The sequence below is a fragment of the Sparus aurata genome, chromosome 22, assembly GCF_900880675.1.
Source record: "Sparus aurata chromosome 22, fSpaAur1.1, whole genome shotgun sequence".
Classification (NCBI taxonomy): domain Eukaryota; kingdom Metazoa; phylum Chordata; class Actinopteri; order Spariformes; family Sparidae; genus Sparus; species Sparus aurata.
Genome location: NC_044208.1, coordinates 23,198,473 through 23,213,687, shown reverse-complemented (window position 1 = coordinate 23,213,687; position 15,215 = coordinate 23,198,473). Strand labels below are relative to the sequence as shown.

The 15,215-nt window shown below is 47.2% G+C and overlaps 2 protein-coding genes across 3 annotated transcripts; both read right to left on the bottom strand.

Moving 5' to 3' along the window:
* Nucleotides 1-741: 741 nt before the first annotated feature.
* LOC115574146 (uncharacterized) lies at nucleotides 742-6,224 on the bottom strand. Its single transcript, XM_030405439.1, has 6 exons — nucleotides 6,030-6,224; nucleotides 4,433-4,711; nucleotides 3,224-3,547; nucleotides 2,676-2,755; nucleotides 1,675-2,578; nucleotides 742-1,588 (listed from the first exon to the last, which is right to left on the bottom strand). The coding sequence occupies exons 2-6, from the start codon at nucleotides 4,574-4,576 to the stop codon at nucleotides 1,322-1,324; spliced, it is 1,719 nt and encodes a 572-aa protein (XP_030261299.1). The 5' UTR covers nucleotides 4,577-4,711; nucleotides 6,030-6,224; the 3' UTR covers nucleotides 742-1,321.
* Nucleotides 6,118-14,756, bottom strand: LOC115574145 (protein SOGA3-like). 2 transcript variants are annotated; one of them, XM_030405437.1, is made up of 9 exons: nucleotides 13,543-14,756; nucleotides 12,565-12,789; nucleotides 12,182-12,340; nucleotides 11,956-12,024; nucleotides 10,930-11,199; nucleotides 10,465-10,842; nucleotides 9,443-10,105; nucleotides 8,957-9,089; nucleotides 6,118-7,250 (listed from the first exon to the last, which is right to left on the bottom strand). In XM_030405437.1, the coding sequence occupies exons 1-9, from the start codon at nucleotides 14,320-14,322 to the stop codon at nucleotides 7,213-7,215; spliced, it is 2,715 nt and encodes a 904-aa protein (XP_030261297.1). In that variant the 5' UTR covers nucleotides 14,323-14,756; the 3' UTR covers nucleotides 6,118-7,212. The 2 variants fall into 2 exon arrangements, with proteins under 2 accessions (XP_030261297.1, XP_030261298.1); XM_030405438.1 differs by lacking the exon at nucleotides 6,118-7,250 and having other exon boundaries at nucleotides 8,957-9,294; nucleotides 13,543-14,754.
* Between the last annotated feature and the right edge of the window lie 459 nt (nucleotides 14,757-15,215).

The window sequence follows — 15,215 nt, the reverse complement described above, 5'->3', positions numbered from 1 at the left end:
GCTTGCTATTTCCGTCCGAGGTGCCACATAGCACCAAGAGGTTGGGTAACAGGGCTGAGGCATCATGGGGCCAAAGGACTTCCGTACATCCAACCCAGCCTTTACATGACATTTCACACTCCGGCCACCTCTGCCGGAGGAGAGCGCGTACATGAATGTGGGGCACAGCATGTTTACAGAAAAAAACGTATACTCCACGAGGAAAAAAAAAACGCAGGATGTGCGTTCTTGTATAATTTTAAGTGTGCATGTGTGAAACTGAGAGTGTTTCCTCGTCTTCCGCCGGGCGGGAGGTGTCAGGGAAGTCTTATGAGGGCGAGAAAGACAGAACGAAAGCTGATCCCTGACGCTACAGGATCACTATCCTGGATATCCTGCTAACGATGGCTAACGTAACGGCTTTTGTGCAGCATTAAAGCGCTTCGATGTGACAAATGATTTTAAAAAAACACAAATAAATCCACATATATAAATCTAAGTAGCTGTTATGTTTTCGTCCTCCTGCAGTTCCTTAGTTATGTTCTAACCAGTCGATGTGTTGAAGTCGGTGGACAGTTAGCTCGTTTGCAGCAGCGACTGACACGACTTGAGCTGCGGCTGCACTGGCATGCAGGGAGCTGCCGGTGTCAGATATCCATAGGCTTGACGTGCAGTAAATCATCATTACCCTGTTTACGAGCCACCGTTAATGGAACAATATGACGCAATGCTGTGAAAGAAAGAAAGAGACAAGAGTCTGTATGTCAAAGCACTGTCATATTTATTACCAAGAAGAAAAAAAAATTACATTAAAGGCATATCATAGTCATTTGTCACAGCTGTTATTTGAACATCTTAAATAGATTACTTTGACAGTTGGATACGGTAAAACACACTGTTGTCGACAGTTAGCAGATTGCTGCTGGGAGCACAGTTGCGACTTAAATCTCCTCCAACCGGTTGCCAGGTTGAATTTGATTCAACCTGGCAACCGTGAGGATTAAACACAGGAGCATGCACCCTCAAACTAGGGCTGCATGCAGAATCTCATTATACAGAAAACACCTGAAATCGGATACAAAAAAGAAAAAGAAAGAAGGAGAGTGGATAAAGGGAACTGCAACAAAGCAACATGTTGATGTGTTGGCAGAGGTTCAGCACAGAAGAAGCAAAAAGCCACAGCAACACTGGGGAACGTCGTGGATGTGTTTTCATCTCGAACTCGGCCTTTCTTGGCAACTCTCGTCAAGCAGTGTGTTGAGCAGAAAAGTCCTTACTATTTACACAGGGAGAGGGTTTTCCAAGAGGAAGGGAACAAGCTTTATTGAAGTGGAACTGTGTATCACATGATGACAGTCTCTGTCTGAAGAGAATAGGAAATGAGAGGCCGGTGCTTCAAGGCAGGACTTGGGGTTCTGGTCATGGGGCTCGGGGGGCGATTAAGGGGGCTTGGGGAACGGTACATTGGGCCTGATGGGGCGGTGATCCTGGCAGTAGGGGTGCGACTGGCCCATCTGGAAGGAGGTCGCTGGTTGGCTGGCCGCGCAGGACGAGAGAAGCTTCTGTTGGTTTGAGCTTGGAACAACTCGGCTTGGTTTACCTGGACAGACTAAAAAATGGGACACATGTCAGCTCATCCAGAATCAGTTTGACTGCTGCTGAACTTAATCAATAAAGAGGTGCGAAGAAACCTACCTGCTGTTGATCCTGTCTGTAAGCTGTGTGTCCCGTTTTGGGACTGGAGCTGTACTCGTGTTGGATCTCCAGCATGTCCAGCAGCTCGATAAGTCCTTCATCCCCCACTCGGCCAGAGCCAGGCAACTCCTGTCCCCTTAACCCTCCCCTGTGGATCTTCTGAGCTCCAGAAGAAGCTGATGAGACCCTGTAGTCCATTTTGGGCTCCACATGCTGGAGTGCGGGCTTCCTTGCCAGTCCGCCATCTCTGTCAGCCCCGCTGTTAGCCCTGGGTCTAATCTTTGGGCTTCCCGCCACCTGTGATCTCCTCTGGGACTGCTGAGGGCTCCGCTGGGGCCCTTTAGATCCGCCGTAGCCTCCTCTGTGATCTTTCTGGTTCTGCCTACCAGAGTCCGATACTAAACCCCATTCTTGGCTGGGCTCTAACTCTGCTGTCAGCACGTCACAATCTGCTTGGCATTTCTGGGTAGGCACACGCACGGGCGCCCTGCCGGCGACTGCAGTGGCTCCCAGAGCTCTGCGCTGACAGCCAGGGGTGGGGCACTTTGGCTCCGGGGCCAGTCCCTGATGGGTCACCACCCCTGATTCGGTGAGCATTTTGCCCTCGTTTTCTTGAAGCATGGCCCCAAACTTCCTGAGAACAGAGGGGCTGCCGCACTTCCTATCTCCCAGGACACCAGGACCGAAGGACTTCCTGTCCAGAGCAGGTGATTCGGCTGCCGCGTTTGGGAGCTGCGAGCGTGGCTGTACAGCAAACGCATCCCTTTGTCCAAGAGGGGGCTTGGCGCCTGTGTTTTCTTTGTTGGGGGAGCTCTCTCTGCAGGGGGAGCCCTTCATGTGAGATACTTGGTTCTTCCTGTTTTCAGTCTCCTCGAAACTGCCCAAAAACTGCTCCTGACCCAGCCTGAACCAAGCAGAAGCAAACAGAACATGTGATTAACCGGTGTTTCCCCCTCACATCACTGTAGAAAATGCGATAAGTCCAGTGTGAAGTCACCAACCTGTCATTTCCAGAACTTCTTCTGATCTCATTCTGGTACGCAGGGACGTCCGGGCTCACTTTGATTGTGTCACTGAAGCGCTGAGAGAATAGGGAGCAAATATATTTAAGAAACCATCCACCATCCTTTTAAATTAAGAGTGTGCTACTTCAGGATCACTGGCAAGCTTCCCTTTACTGTACCTTACCAAAACTGAACCTCAGCTGACCCTTGATCATCACTCGATATAGCCCTGCTTAGACTATTCTGATCTACTGTACTCCAATGACGGAAGTGCACCTGGCTTTTAATGTGGATAAGGAAACAGTTTTATGTCTTGGCTTCCTTCTTGTCAGGAAAAAAATCAAGTTGGGAAAGACAGAATGTGAAACTAACTCCTATCTGGTAACCTGTATGTAAGCAGACTTGAAGGAACCACCTCACTGTAATCAATATGACTGGACCCCAGCTTTCACTCATGTCATGACCGCCTATCTGGTTTCCTCAGATGTGCAGATGCCAACAGAATGAGGCGTAAGGCAGGGAAAAGGTAAGAATCCTTTACTCACCACGTGGCGAGCTCCGTTGTTCTTCCGGCTCATTTGCTTGCCCTGCCCCAAGTAATCCTGCAATAAGTCTCCGATCTCTGAAACTCCATTGGCGTGGCAGTAACCGTAGCCGTTCTGATGACTCACTGGGTAGCTGTACCCATTGGGGCTATAGTTACAGCCGTTACTATAGTGATGCGGCACAGTTGTAGCTCCGGAGTGAGTCTTGCCGTGATGACCGGGCGCATAAAGACCATCGCCATGGTGCTCCAGCTCGCCACCGTTCTTCTGGTTGTCAGCGGCGATGTCGTTTGCTCCTCTACGGGCCTGAACTTCATTGTACAACTGAAGAATGAAAAAAACGAAGGAAAACGTCAACAACTTCCATCTTATTTCCCGTTTACTGGGTGTACTCTTCGCAAATGAATAAAAGATTACACTAAATAACCATAATCAACGCAACAGGAACTGTTTACACAACAAACAAGTCTTAAGATGATCACAAATCATTGCACAACCTAACCTAAATTTACGCTCAGCACATGTTATTCCAACGAGCATCTGTTTCCCGCTGCAACCATTAATATATCCTTTAGTATCCGGTTTCAGACTCCTGTTGTGTGTGTTTGTGTGTGTGTGTGTGTGTGTGTTCAGCCTGTCCGTCAGTACATCACAGTTTAATTAGCTTGTTAACATTTGTGTGTATCATTGCTCCAACAAGGCCATGAGGTTGAGTAAGTCAGTGCGCTGCCAGCAGTTTATTATGGTGCTCCAGCAAACACACACACACACACACACACGTGCAACACACACGCGTATTACACCAATTAACACACACTCTAGGGGATTATGGAGGCCCTTTCATAACCTGGAAACTAAACCATTAACATTCTCATACACCGCAGTGAGAACAGTGTCATATTTTGATCATTGTTAAACCAAGAACATTATGCAGATGAATTTCTTTATTTCTCTGGCAAAGATCTGAATCACTACAGTCAAGTTAATAGATGGAGAACAGAAATGACCATGAACACAAAATACGTTAATCTAACTTCAACATCTTGACATCAGTGGGTGTAGTATTTCAATTGTAGAGACCAATAAGGGAATAAAAGGAGAATAAGTTGATTTATGACACTAACGCTGGTTTATAAGAGTTAAAATCCCATTTTGTAGTTGAATGCTCAGAGACTACTCATCCACTGTTCCTATTATACGAAACTTTACCTCTTCGATTTTCCTCTGGATGTCCTGCAGCTGGTCCTCCCACTCCTGCATCTCCGAGTCGAAGTTGTCCATCAGCTCCGGCCTCTCTTTGCCCCAGCCCCGGCCACCGTGCTCCAGCCCACGCTCCAGATCAATGGCTGCCATGACGCAGGCGGCTCAATACCCAGAGGCCCTTTTCCTTTTTAAATGGCAATTTCCCCTTTCTCCTGTTTCACTTGGCTTTCAGTGGTCGCTGTCGGGTTGCCAGCGAGGGAGGGGGCGATCGATGGCCTGGAAACACTATAGAGACAAACACACGGGGAAAAGAGGGTTGGCATACATTTTTATAGGACAAAACAAATCTATGTTTCTGCGTCATTTAGCCCCTAATTTGGTTTTCAATCACTGATTCAGAACAACATGCTAATGCATCTTTGTCAATGGCACCCGACTGAGGTGTAACTGCAGCACGTGAAACCTTTTTATCCCCTTTTAACGTTTTCTCTGTCGCTTAAGTGACTCGTTACGCCGGACACTCACAACGTTGGGGTATTCGCGGCACTCTCCTTTCACATTCTCGTCCAAACTTCACAGGCATGTAAGCCTACCTATGCAGCACGTGTGGACAAGCGTGTGGCATTACAGCACTGCCAAGTGTTTGGACTGTTGGTCACTTTGACCTCCAGCCTGCCTCTGCACATTACGCCTCGCTGCACGGGGGAGAACGATCCTAACGTCAGCGATCAACATGGAAATGTCGTCTTGGAAATGATGATGTGTCATCCCTGGAGCTGCGGCGATTAATTAATAAAGAAAGTGAAAATTCTCTGATTCCAGCTTCTTAAATGTGACGATACGCTAAATATCTTTGGGTTGTTGACAAAAGAACACATCTGAGGACATCTGTTTGGGCTTTATGAAACAGTGATCAACATTTATCAGCATTTTATAGACCCGACAACTAATCCACTAATTGAACAAAGCAATGGAAAACTAAATAAACAATGAAATCAATCTTAAGTAGCAGCCCTAATCATATCTTGGATGGCACGGCACGGTGAAATTGTGTCCCTATGTGAGCACTAATTATCTAAAGCTCCTATCAAGTAAACAAAATCAAGCAGGTCTTGTTGTTGTTGTTGTTGTTATCATTGAAAATGACAAGTATCCTGGCCGAAAGTGCCCGAATGTACCAGCCACATCCCTCCCACCTGTGATGTAAGAGTACAGATATTAATAATCTTGTAACTATGCATAGTAAACTGGCTGCGCATGGGAGAGAGGAGACGGAGGGATGAATGTATGTCAGAGAGAAAGACAAGGAAAACATTTTTTTCTTATATAATATATATGTATATATTTATACATATATAAAAAGAAAATATAACTTTTATAACTTAAAACTGGGTCAAAATTGAATTAAAATGAGTCAAAGTTTTAATTAAGTTGAAATAAAACGCCATAAGGAGAAATGTGCTCAACACTTTTTAAGTTTTTCCATTTGTTCTGTCTAAATTATAATATTTTTGCCTATACATAAACCTTATTTCAAATTATATGTCCCTAAATCATAATTCCTGCTGCTTTTGAGGCCTCAGTAATAACCTGCTGTCCTTACCTTCCTCAACACAAGAGTTCTGTCCAGTAACAATCCTCTGCCCGCTGCTGTCCCTGTGCGCTCTTGGAGCTCTCCAACACACTCGTCCGCTCCGCGCGGCGCGTCCCCCTGACTTCTCCTCCTCTGTGTTACGTAAAACACCCGGCGGACTGGGATTTAAAGGGGCCCCCTTCTTTCCCCTGTCACGCCTCGGTGTCGGGGGTTAAGTCCGGAGCGCTGGAGCTAAAAAGCTAAAGGGTAAACAACTTGTGTTCCAGCCGGAGTCCCCGGCCTTTATACCGTGCCCCGGTGTTTACGTGCGCGCGCCATTGGAGCCCGGATCACATATCATAATGTCAAATTTATTCCAGCATTTGAAGTCTCGATGGGACAACTGTCGTCACCGGCATCCTGGCTATAATTACCGGGGCTCACAGAGAGAGGGAAAGTGTTTACATAGCTATTTCAGCTGCCGCGGCCTCTCAGCCAATCGGCTTCTCTGTTGCTACTCCGCTTTAGGACGCTCGGGCAGATTTGGTCTTGTGACCACGCGCTACTGCAAATCATTTTTTCCAACGGTTGCCAAATGGGCGTGGGTGACACAGTGAGTAATAATGTGTCACGGTCAATAATATCTTTATTGAAGGTAGTCACGGAAAGGAAACTGCAAGGTGGATGCCTGGCATGTTTGTGAAAACATTTCATTCATATTTTCTTTCTTTTTTTTCACCATCAAACTTCAATTTTTGTTTTTAATGATTCATATATTTTCTAAAATGCTAACCGATAAATATCGCAGGCGCATTCAGGTTAGCGTGCGTTGTGAAATTGCGTGAAACAGTCAAATGTCTGAGATGTCTTACAATGTCCTGAAGTAACCGGAACCTGCGACTGTTCTCGACTCATCCCGCTGCCGTGACGTCCGCACACAGTTGCTACTGTTCATCACCATCAATTTACTGATGCCTGCCTCTAATTAGGGGTCCTGTTGAGAATTTATGCAAGGCCCCCCACCACCACCACCACCACCCGCCCCGGACATGATCTGACACATGGCACTCGTTACGATCATCAAGCATTCCTTCCAGTTTGAAGCCCCACCGGGATCATCCGCCTTATTCCCTCCACCTGTTGTGTTCCCTAATGACGAGTCCTTCAAGAGCGAAGGAGAGGGATGAAAACAAACGTTAACCTGACTTTACCTTCAGCCAGCGACAGCCGGATTGGACATCGAGTGTGGTTCTGAAAAACAAAGAGGTGACTGCTGTCATAACCTGCATGGAAACATACTTAGGGACAAGGTTAAACCAGGACATAAAGCCACGTGGACAAATGATTTATGTTCTCTTCCTTGCAGGCATGTGACCTTAAAGCTCAATGTAAGCATTGCTAAACCCCATACGACCTCCGTTTATGAAATCTATTCTATTTACAGTGTTTATTGGCTATCTTTTAATGTGGAACATAATGTCATAGCTTTCAGACACATCTCATGATCTACATTAAGAATATGAGCTTTCCTATAGGCTTACAAAGAATTTGCATACACAGTGCTGCACAAAGGAGGTGTTCTTGAAAGTTAGCATCGCATTGGTTCCCTCGACGAAAAGCGTTGGGGATTTTTCTCTGGATTCTTTATTACTGCAGATAATAAACTCTGTGGCAAACAAAAGAAGTTCATGATACTTGCATGTTTTATTCAGCCAGATGGAAAACTTTTTGAGGGGCAGATGCGATGGACACGAAAAGCTAAACGCTGCTAGCGTACTACATCACGATCTCGTGACTCCAGCGTCACCACCGCTAAGCTTCTCGCTACACACTAGACGCATTTGGCATATTTTTGATCTACAATCTACAAGTGTTCGGCATAATGGCGTTTACTGTCCCCCATCAAACGCTGTAGTCTCATTTAGCCAACCTGTACAAGCTTTATAATTTAAACATGGCGAATGTTATGTTAATATTGTATCAATATCAAGTATCTGACCTTTTCAAAAAAATCCACCGCTCTCCATATGAGAGAGCCAGAAGTGCAAATGCTAACTTAATTCCAGTCTTTGGGACTCAATCCTGCTCAACTCTTTAGGGGAATTAGTCGAATTCACTTTCTTGCCTTGATGTATGACAAGAACATCAATACCACTCTTACGTACGCTAAATAAGAAGTTAAAGCCAGTATAGCGGTTCGCTAGGTAGCTAGTGAAGCACACAGACTGTAAGCAAGGGGAAACTGCTGACCTGGCTTGGTCAAAAAGCAAAAAACACACCTAGAAGCAATAATTATCACTAGTTTACATGTTTTTAGTATGATTTTATTTTATTTTTTAAACTATTAGATGCAAAATGAAAGCTATGTTAGCAGCTGTCCGTCTGCTAATCAGCTGCTTGCTCTCGCTACATATTTAGCACACACTGCTGAATGTTGTTTCAATTTTGTAATTTCATTCTTAGCAGTAAAGCTCTTTTCAAATTGTAAGAATATGTTTTAAAGACAGATATCTCATCTTATTAAAGCCAATATGGACAACAAGTCTCCATTTGCCAGTCAAAAGAAAACTGACAGCCAGCTATGAAAATACAATAATTGTTTCGGTAATTTGTCAAGCAAAAATGTCCAATGTAAGTAACTTGATGCCTTTTTTTGGTCATTTAGGATTTAAGCACGTGGTATTCATCACTTCGGGCTCTGGGGAAATGTGCTTCAATTTTTTCACAACTTTTTGACGTTCTGTAAACTCAACGATTTATCAATTAATCATGAAGCTCCATGGGCCCTGGAGCTGAAAACCCGTCTCTACACTGTCTGCCTGGATTGTAGTTCTTCATATTTTCCTAATTAAAGGGATGCTGCACTACAAACATCACAAGTGTGACACATTTATATTATTTTTTTTTATTGAATTTAGCCATCTACAGTGTTGACAAGCCTGATACTTAACACTCACCTTCTTGAGGGACGAGTGTGGACGGTGATGTGTTGTGGAAAAATGTGGACTCCAGTGTTGAGTCCAGCCCGACTTTTCTTGAATGTGACTGCAGCCTTGACAAGTGCTGAGCTTTTCCTGTGCTTTTGGTTACCTTGGCAACAAAGGATGCAGGGGGAGGAAAAAAAATCAAAAGAGCAAAAAAACAAAAACAAACGAGGGATGATATGAATTAAGGGAGGCGTACATCACAGGACGAAGAAAAGAGTGAAGAGAAAGACTAGTTTGAAGATGGTGGCGTAGGAGAGGGACGAGAATAACACGAGTATGAGAATGAGCAAAATGATGGGCTGGAACATCTGGGCGGAGTGACAAAAACCATAGCAGATGAAAAACAAGAGGTTGGATCAAGTAAGAAAAAGGAAGAAGCAGTGTCAGCATTAAACATTTAGGGATATTTCACATGCGAACCATGAAACTCATTTCCATTTCTAATCTTAATCTCACCGACAGCGGCTCCTCCGTGTCCCTGTCCTCCAGCCTCGGCACTTCCAGTCTGTCTATGAAGGCCTGCAGTTCTTTTCGAAAGGCCTTCATCTGAGCATTGATGCGATACAGCAGCTCGTGTTCCCTGATCCTGCTCCCATCTTCCTCTGCACCATCCTCCCCTCCTCTCCCGAACATCAGGTCGCCGTTTGTAACGTAGACCCTCGCCTCGGAGATAACAGTGGCCGTGTCAGCGATGAGCCGGTCGATGGTCCGAACGAGCCTCTCCGCTTCCACGCGAATGTCGATCAGTTGCTGCCTGTCGCGCAGGCTGCACCGCCCACCCGGCAGGAAGCGAGCCAAGGCGGATGAAGCGGCGCCCTCGGGCCCCGTAGGGGTGTAGAGGCCCCTTGTGGGTGTCAGGCAACGGCTGCTGCCGTTATTGTTTCTGACCTCATCTGAGTCGCTCTCCCCACCTACGGGGCCCTCGCGTTTGCGGTGCGGCGGGAGGAGGCGGGAAGAGGTGGAGTCTTCGTCGCTCTCGCGGCGACCACTTGTCGCACCACCAGCATCGCTCTCCGCGTCGCTGTCCCGTGGGCTGGGCCGCAGGGAGAGGTGGGAGGCCAGGTCATAGCGCTGCATGTTGGAGAGGAGCACACGGTTCTCGTACTGCAGCTGCATCACCTGAGAAAACACAAGAGATGGAGAGTCACAACATCAGATTTCTACTTCATGAGGAAAGATTTTAAAATACAAGTTTTTTGTCAAACTGGCATCATGGCTCTATTGGTCTTTGGATGGACTGCCATGAAGTTTGTCACAGATATTCATGTTCCCCAGAGGATTATTCTGACTGACTTTGGTGATCCCCTGACTTTTCAACTAGCGCCACTACAGGGTTGACATTTGAGGTTCTGCGTGAATATTTGTGATGAACTGTGATGAATTTGGTGATCCTCAATTTGAATTTCAGAATACTTTACGTTTCGTCAGCTCTTAATCAAAAGAAAATGATCAAATGAACATTAATATACTTGTAGTACCTTTCCACTGAGGTCATTAATCTGCAGCCTGGCTGCCTTTAACTCCTCCTGCAGTGCTTCTGCCTTTGCTCCATCCATCCCTGCGCCTCCTGCTCCTCCCCCGTGCCTGGCGCCTCCCTCGTGAGTGCCGGCTTTGAACCGCAGCTTGTTCAGCTCGCCGGTCACTCTCTTGTTCTGCTCCTCAGCATCAGCGAGGTTCCTCCTCAGCAGCTCTGCCTCGTCCTCCACCAGCTGCAGCTGCTGGCGGAGCTCTGTCAGATCATCGCCGAGGCCTCGCCCTGACCCCGGCCCGCCCATCCCTCCGGACGCAGAGCTTCCAGCGCCCTCCCCTTCACCGCGGAGGTCGTCAAGCTCGGCCCTCAGGCCACGGTTCTCTACCTGCAGGGCAGAAAAGCTCAATGCTTACATCACTCCCACTGATGTATTACTCCATTAATAGACTCATGTAGCATCCTCTGCTCTTACCTCCAACTCTACTATTTTCCTCCCCAGGATGTTGGCCTCCTCCTCCACTAGGCGGAGCCGCAGCTTCAGTTCTGACTCGCGGGTGGTGGGCGGACCCCCAGCCTCTCCTTTAGGATGGGTGCTGTCCAGTTCACCGTAGAAGGAGCGGTACTTCTGCAGCTCTTGCTCCAGACGATCCTTCTCTTTGTCAATCTTGGCCGTCTTCTTTCTCATGAGCACTGCTTCCTCTTTGATGAAAGCTAGCTGGCACTTAAGGTCCTCATTGTCCTCCTGGAGCACAGAGACAAACACAGGCTGCACAGTAAACACTCAGTAGACGCAGTTAAAACCTAATCCTGAGGCTCACCGAGTTCGCTTCCGCAGTAAGACATAAAGAAACATAAGTACTTGGGATTAAAGAGAAGATTCTGTCCAACAGTCTTTCTAAGCTAAAACGTTTATCTATCATCCACCAAGAGGATGTTTGACGTCTGCTAAGTCTAAAGTAATTGCCGGAGCTCTGCAAACTGTCGGCTTCCATTTAAACGTACTTTCTTGCAAATAATCGGAGCACATGCTTTGTCCGGCTGAAGCCCCGAGGCGGAAAAAAAAGAAAAGCATCTCACTCAAGAGCATCACATGAGGATGTGAGCGAATTCTGCAGTATTTATGTCATTTTCAACAAGTCTCCGTGATGTCTGGAATAAATACTCATGACAAGAGTGCTAACAAATATGCACCAGGCCGGCTGAGGGGAACGGATCATCATTTTAGGGAGGAAGATGCCTCCTTTTAAGGGCCGAAAACCGATATGTCTAACTGATTTTCACATAACTTCAGAAAACATTCAGTCTCTCCTGTAACAGAATTATCATAGTATTATGAATGTTGGAAAAGTATGAATGTTCATTTTTGAAAACTTTGTCAGTGAATACTCATGATGCCAATATTGTTGTGCTTCCATAATCCTAATTATTCTCTTTACCACTTTTGACAGTGTGATTTATGCATGAAAACAAATGAAACATCTCTACAAAAACCTCTCACCTCTGTCGGAGTCTGTGCTGGTTTCCTGTCCGTCTTCTGGACCTCCTTGCTTCCTCTCCTCTTTTGAGACTGTTGGAGGACAGCGAGTTCAATAGAATTACTCGATTACCGATTCATCGATTATCGATAAATTGTTGCAGCTGTAAAGTACTTTAGCCTTTTCATTCCCTGGCTGAACATTAAAATCGAATTGCTTTGTGCTCGTTCATGGACGTGGGCGACGTACCTCTTTGGTTTTGTCCAGTTCGTTCTGCAGGGCTTGTTTGGTCACCTCCACCTCGATGAGCTTCTGCCTCAGTTTCTCGTTCTCCTCCTCCGTCTTCGTGCGCTTCTCCTCCACCTTCTCCAGCTCGTGGTGCAGCCTCACGGACACGTCCTTCGCCACCTGTGTTGTGATGTCATCGTTAAGTTTAGGTTTAGTCTTTTCACTGCAACTCTGGTGATTTTGATGTTTTATCTGGACTTTTTTTTATGTCTTGAAATCTTTTGGCATTTCAAAAACAAATACCCCCCATTTATAAACCAGTAAAGGATTCAACAACACCACTGGGACGGATGCAGTCCAGATGCACCCAGACGGAGCACCCTCCCCTCCCCTCCCCTCTGTACCTTCAGGTCCTGCTCCAGGCTCCTGAGCAGCTCCTCATCGATCTCCCCCGTCTGGGCGTAGCGCAGCCTCTTCCTCTCCGCCTTCCTCAGACGATACTGCAGGATCCGGCAGTTCTTATTGGCCCTCTCCAGCTCACGCCTCATCTCCTGCAGCTGACAAGTGTCCTCCTCGTAGAACGTGTCTCGCATCTCGTCCATCTCGGTCCTCATCTCCTCGATTTCACACTGGCGAGGGAGGGAGGACGAGATTATTACGCGTCTCAGTTATGAGAGATGGTTTAAGATTAAGCCGTGGCTAACCTCTGCTGTTTGTGGTTTCACAGTCTGACTTTTGACTTGGCAGATGGATTAATGGGTGTTTTGGACGTGAGCCAAAAATGACTAAACTCCAGACACATGATTCATAACATGATTCAAAAAACTCACTCATTTATTTCATGTCCCGTAACTGGATGCAAGTTTTATAATTGTTTATCTCTTCTATGCCTTTTACATTTTCCTGCAGCTGGAAACAAAACGACACAAACGTGCAAATCACAGCTGTTGACCCCCCGCCTGGTTGTCCCCTCATTTTAACACAAGATACAATTGATCCCAGGAGATCAATATCAGGGTGATCAATAACCAATTAGTCATCTGTGGCCAGTGTTTTTTTTACTTTTTTTTTTTTTAGCCTAGCTCTTAAATTTATGATCTGTGAAGACATTAAGAATGTTAAACAGACAAATCAGTTGTTAATTTGTTATTTTTTTCCGCCAGTAAACGAGTGCAAACATTAGATTCAGTGCAGAGAAATGCAGATGGACTGATTTTTAAACACGAACGTGTTTTTTTCCTGCAGCCTTCATGTGATGCACACAGATGTGGCCTACGGTTCTGGTGAGGTGACACATTATATTTCATCTAATACGTTGAATAACTTAAATGATGTTGATGACAAAGCAGCGGAACACATGAAGAAGTAAACATGCATCCAACCTTTAGATCTTCGTTTTCGTCCAGCAGTCTCTCCATCTCGTCCTCGAAGGCCTGGTCCTGCTGTGTCACGGACCCCGCCTCTGTCGCCTCTGCAGCCGGCTCCATCTCCACCAGCGCGGCCTCCTCCGCGCCCGTGTTGTCGGCCTTGGTTTGCATCCTCGCACCGGTTTTCTTGAGTCTCCTCTGCAGGTGGTACTGGATCAGTTCAGCCTGTAAGCATCCTCCCCTCCACAGACTCAACCCGAGGCCGCAGCCCGCAGACACGCCGCTCCTGTCCCCGCGGCCGCCCTCCTCTGCGCCGGCTCGCCTCGCTCTCTCCTCCGCGGAAAAGGACGCAGCTCCGCCGGGCAGCAAACGCTGTGAGGAGGAGGCGGAGGAGGACGGGTTGTCGCGTTTGAGGCACGGCAGGCGGAGAGCGGCGCGACGGACCGGTGCTGATGAATCTGTCGGATCTTCCCCGACAGCATCCGCCCTGTTTGCTCCGACTACATCAGCTTCAGCACCATCCGGGTGAACAGCTGCCCCGACGCGGCTCTCGGGCTCCCTCTCCCTTCCGTCGGCGGACCTCAAGCTCTCCCTCACCGCGGTGTTTCTGCTCCTTCCTGCGGGAAGAGGGGACCGGGACCTGCCTGGCTGTCTCGGAGCTCGCTTGGCCGCCCCTTCCTGGACTGTGGCCGGTGAGGGAGCCCGGTGCTGCCTCCTCCTCCTCCTCCTCCTCCCTGCGCTATTGTCTGCTGACGATGATGGAGGAGTTGCAGCGCCGCCGGCGGCAGGCTTCATCTTCTGCAAACAAACTCCGAAACTAAGGCTCGAATTTGCGGTTGTTTATCACGAGTGCACATGGAAATAGCTGTAAAAGAAATCCCAAGTGTCTTTAAAGCAACTATTTGACTCTGTTTGGAACCGGGAGGAAGTTTGGAGACGCCTCCGCTGAGCCACTAGATGCCGCTTTTCTCATCCCTCAGCCTGACCCGCAGAAACAACTTTAACAAGAGGCCTACTTGTTTTTGTGTGTGTGTCCGGAACCATTCAGAGATGGGCCGCAGCCTCCGGCACAGACAAGCCACGGACGGACTGAACTGCTGTAAAAAACAGTCCAAATGTAATGCGTTTTTTTCCACACAGAGACTCCTGACTTTTCCCCGCAGAGCTGTGGCTGTGCAGAGGGCCGCTGACCGCACAGGCCCGCACACACACCAGGGTACCACCAGCCACTGCAGGGGCCACTGACCAGATGACGTAAGGGTGTACGTCAAACCCGGAAGCGAGCAGCCACCTCTGTTTCCTCCCCTCTCTCTCTCTCGAATTCAAATTAGTTTTTTTATTGGCACGGTCACGATGATGGAGGTACTGCTGCCAAAGCATTTTGCACAAGGTTTACAAGGTCAGAATAAAACTTTAGAATAATGGGCAGAATAGTAAAAACCTTAGTTGGTTAAAGCGGCTTTGTAAATGTATATTTATACTGCAGGAATGCACACTTCACTATATTTTAAATGACAGTTTTGACTTTATAAGGCAGGGCCTAATCTCTCAGGAGAACCCAGGGCACAACTGGGACCCCCATTGTCACACCAAGACTAAAATAAACCCGACACAATCTTGGATTATGTATGATACTGATCAGATATCCAAAATCTCATGAAACAGTGAGAGGAGTCACCTGTTCAGAA

What these genes read in the sequence shown, in the direction of transcription:
- LOC115574145 (XM_030405437.1), bottom strand. Translation starts at nt 14,322, where the DNA reads ATGAAGCCTGCCGCCGGCGGCGCTGCAACTCCTCCATCATCGTCAGCA. An exon ending in TTAATGACCTCAGTGGAAAG is followed by an intron (nt 10,106 to 10,464) that starts GTACTACAAGTA and finishes GTGTTTTCTCAG; the next exon opens with GTGATGCAGCTGCAGTACGA. An exon ending in CACACTCGTCCCTCAAGAAG is followed by an intron (nt 7,251 to 8,956) that starts GTGAGTGTTAAG and finishes TTTGTTTTTCAG; the next exon opens with AACCACACTCGATGTCCAAT.
- LOC115574146 (XM_030405439.1), bottom strand. Translation starts at nt 4,576, where the DNA reads ATGGCAGCCATTGATCTGGAGCGTGGGCTGGAGCACGGTGGCCGGGGC. An exon ending in AGAAGTTCTGGAAATGACAG is followed by an intron (nt 2,579 to 2,675) that starts GTTGGTGACTTC and finishes TGCTTGGTTCAG; the next exon opens with GCTGGGTCAGGAGCAGTTTT. An exon ending in ACAGACAGGATCAACAGCAG is followed by an intron (nt 1,589 to 1,674) that starts GTAGGTTTCTTC and finishes CCCATTTTTTAG; the next exon opens with TCTGTCCAGGTAAACCAAGC.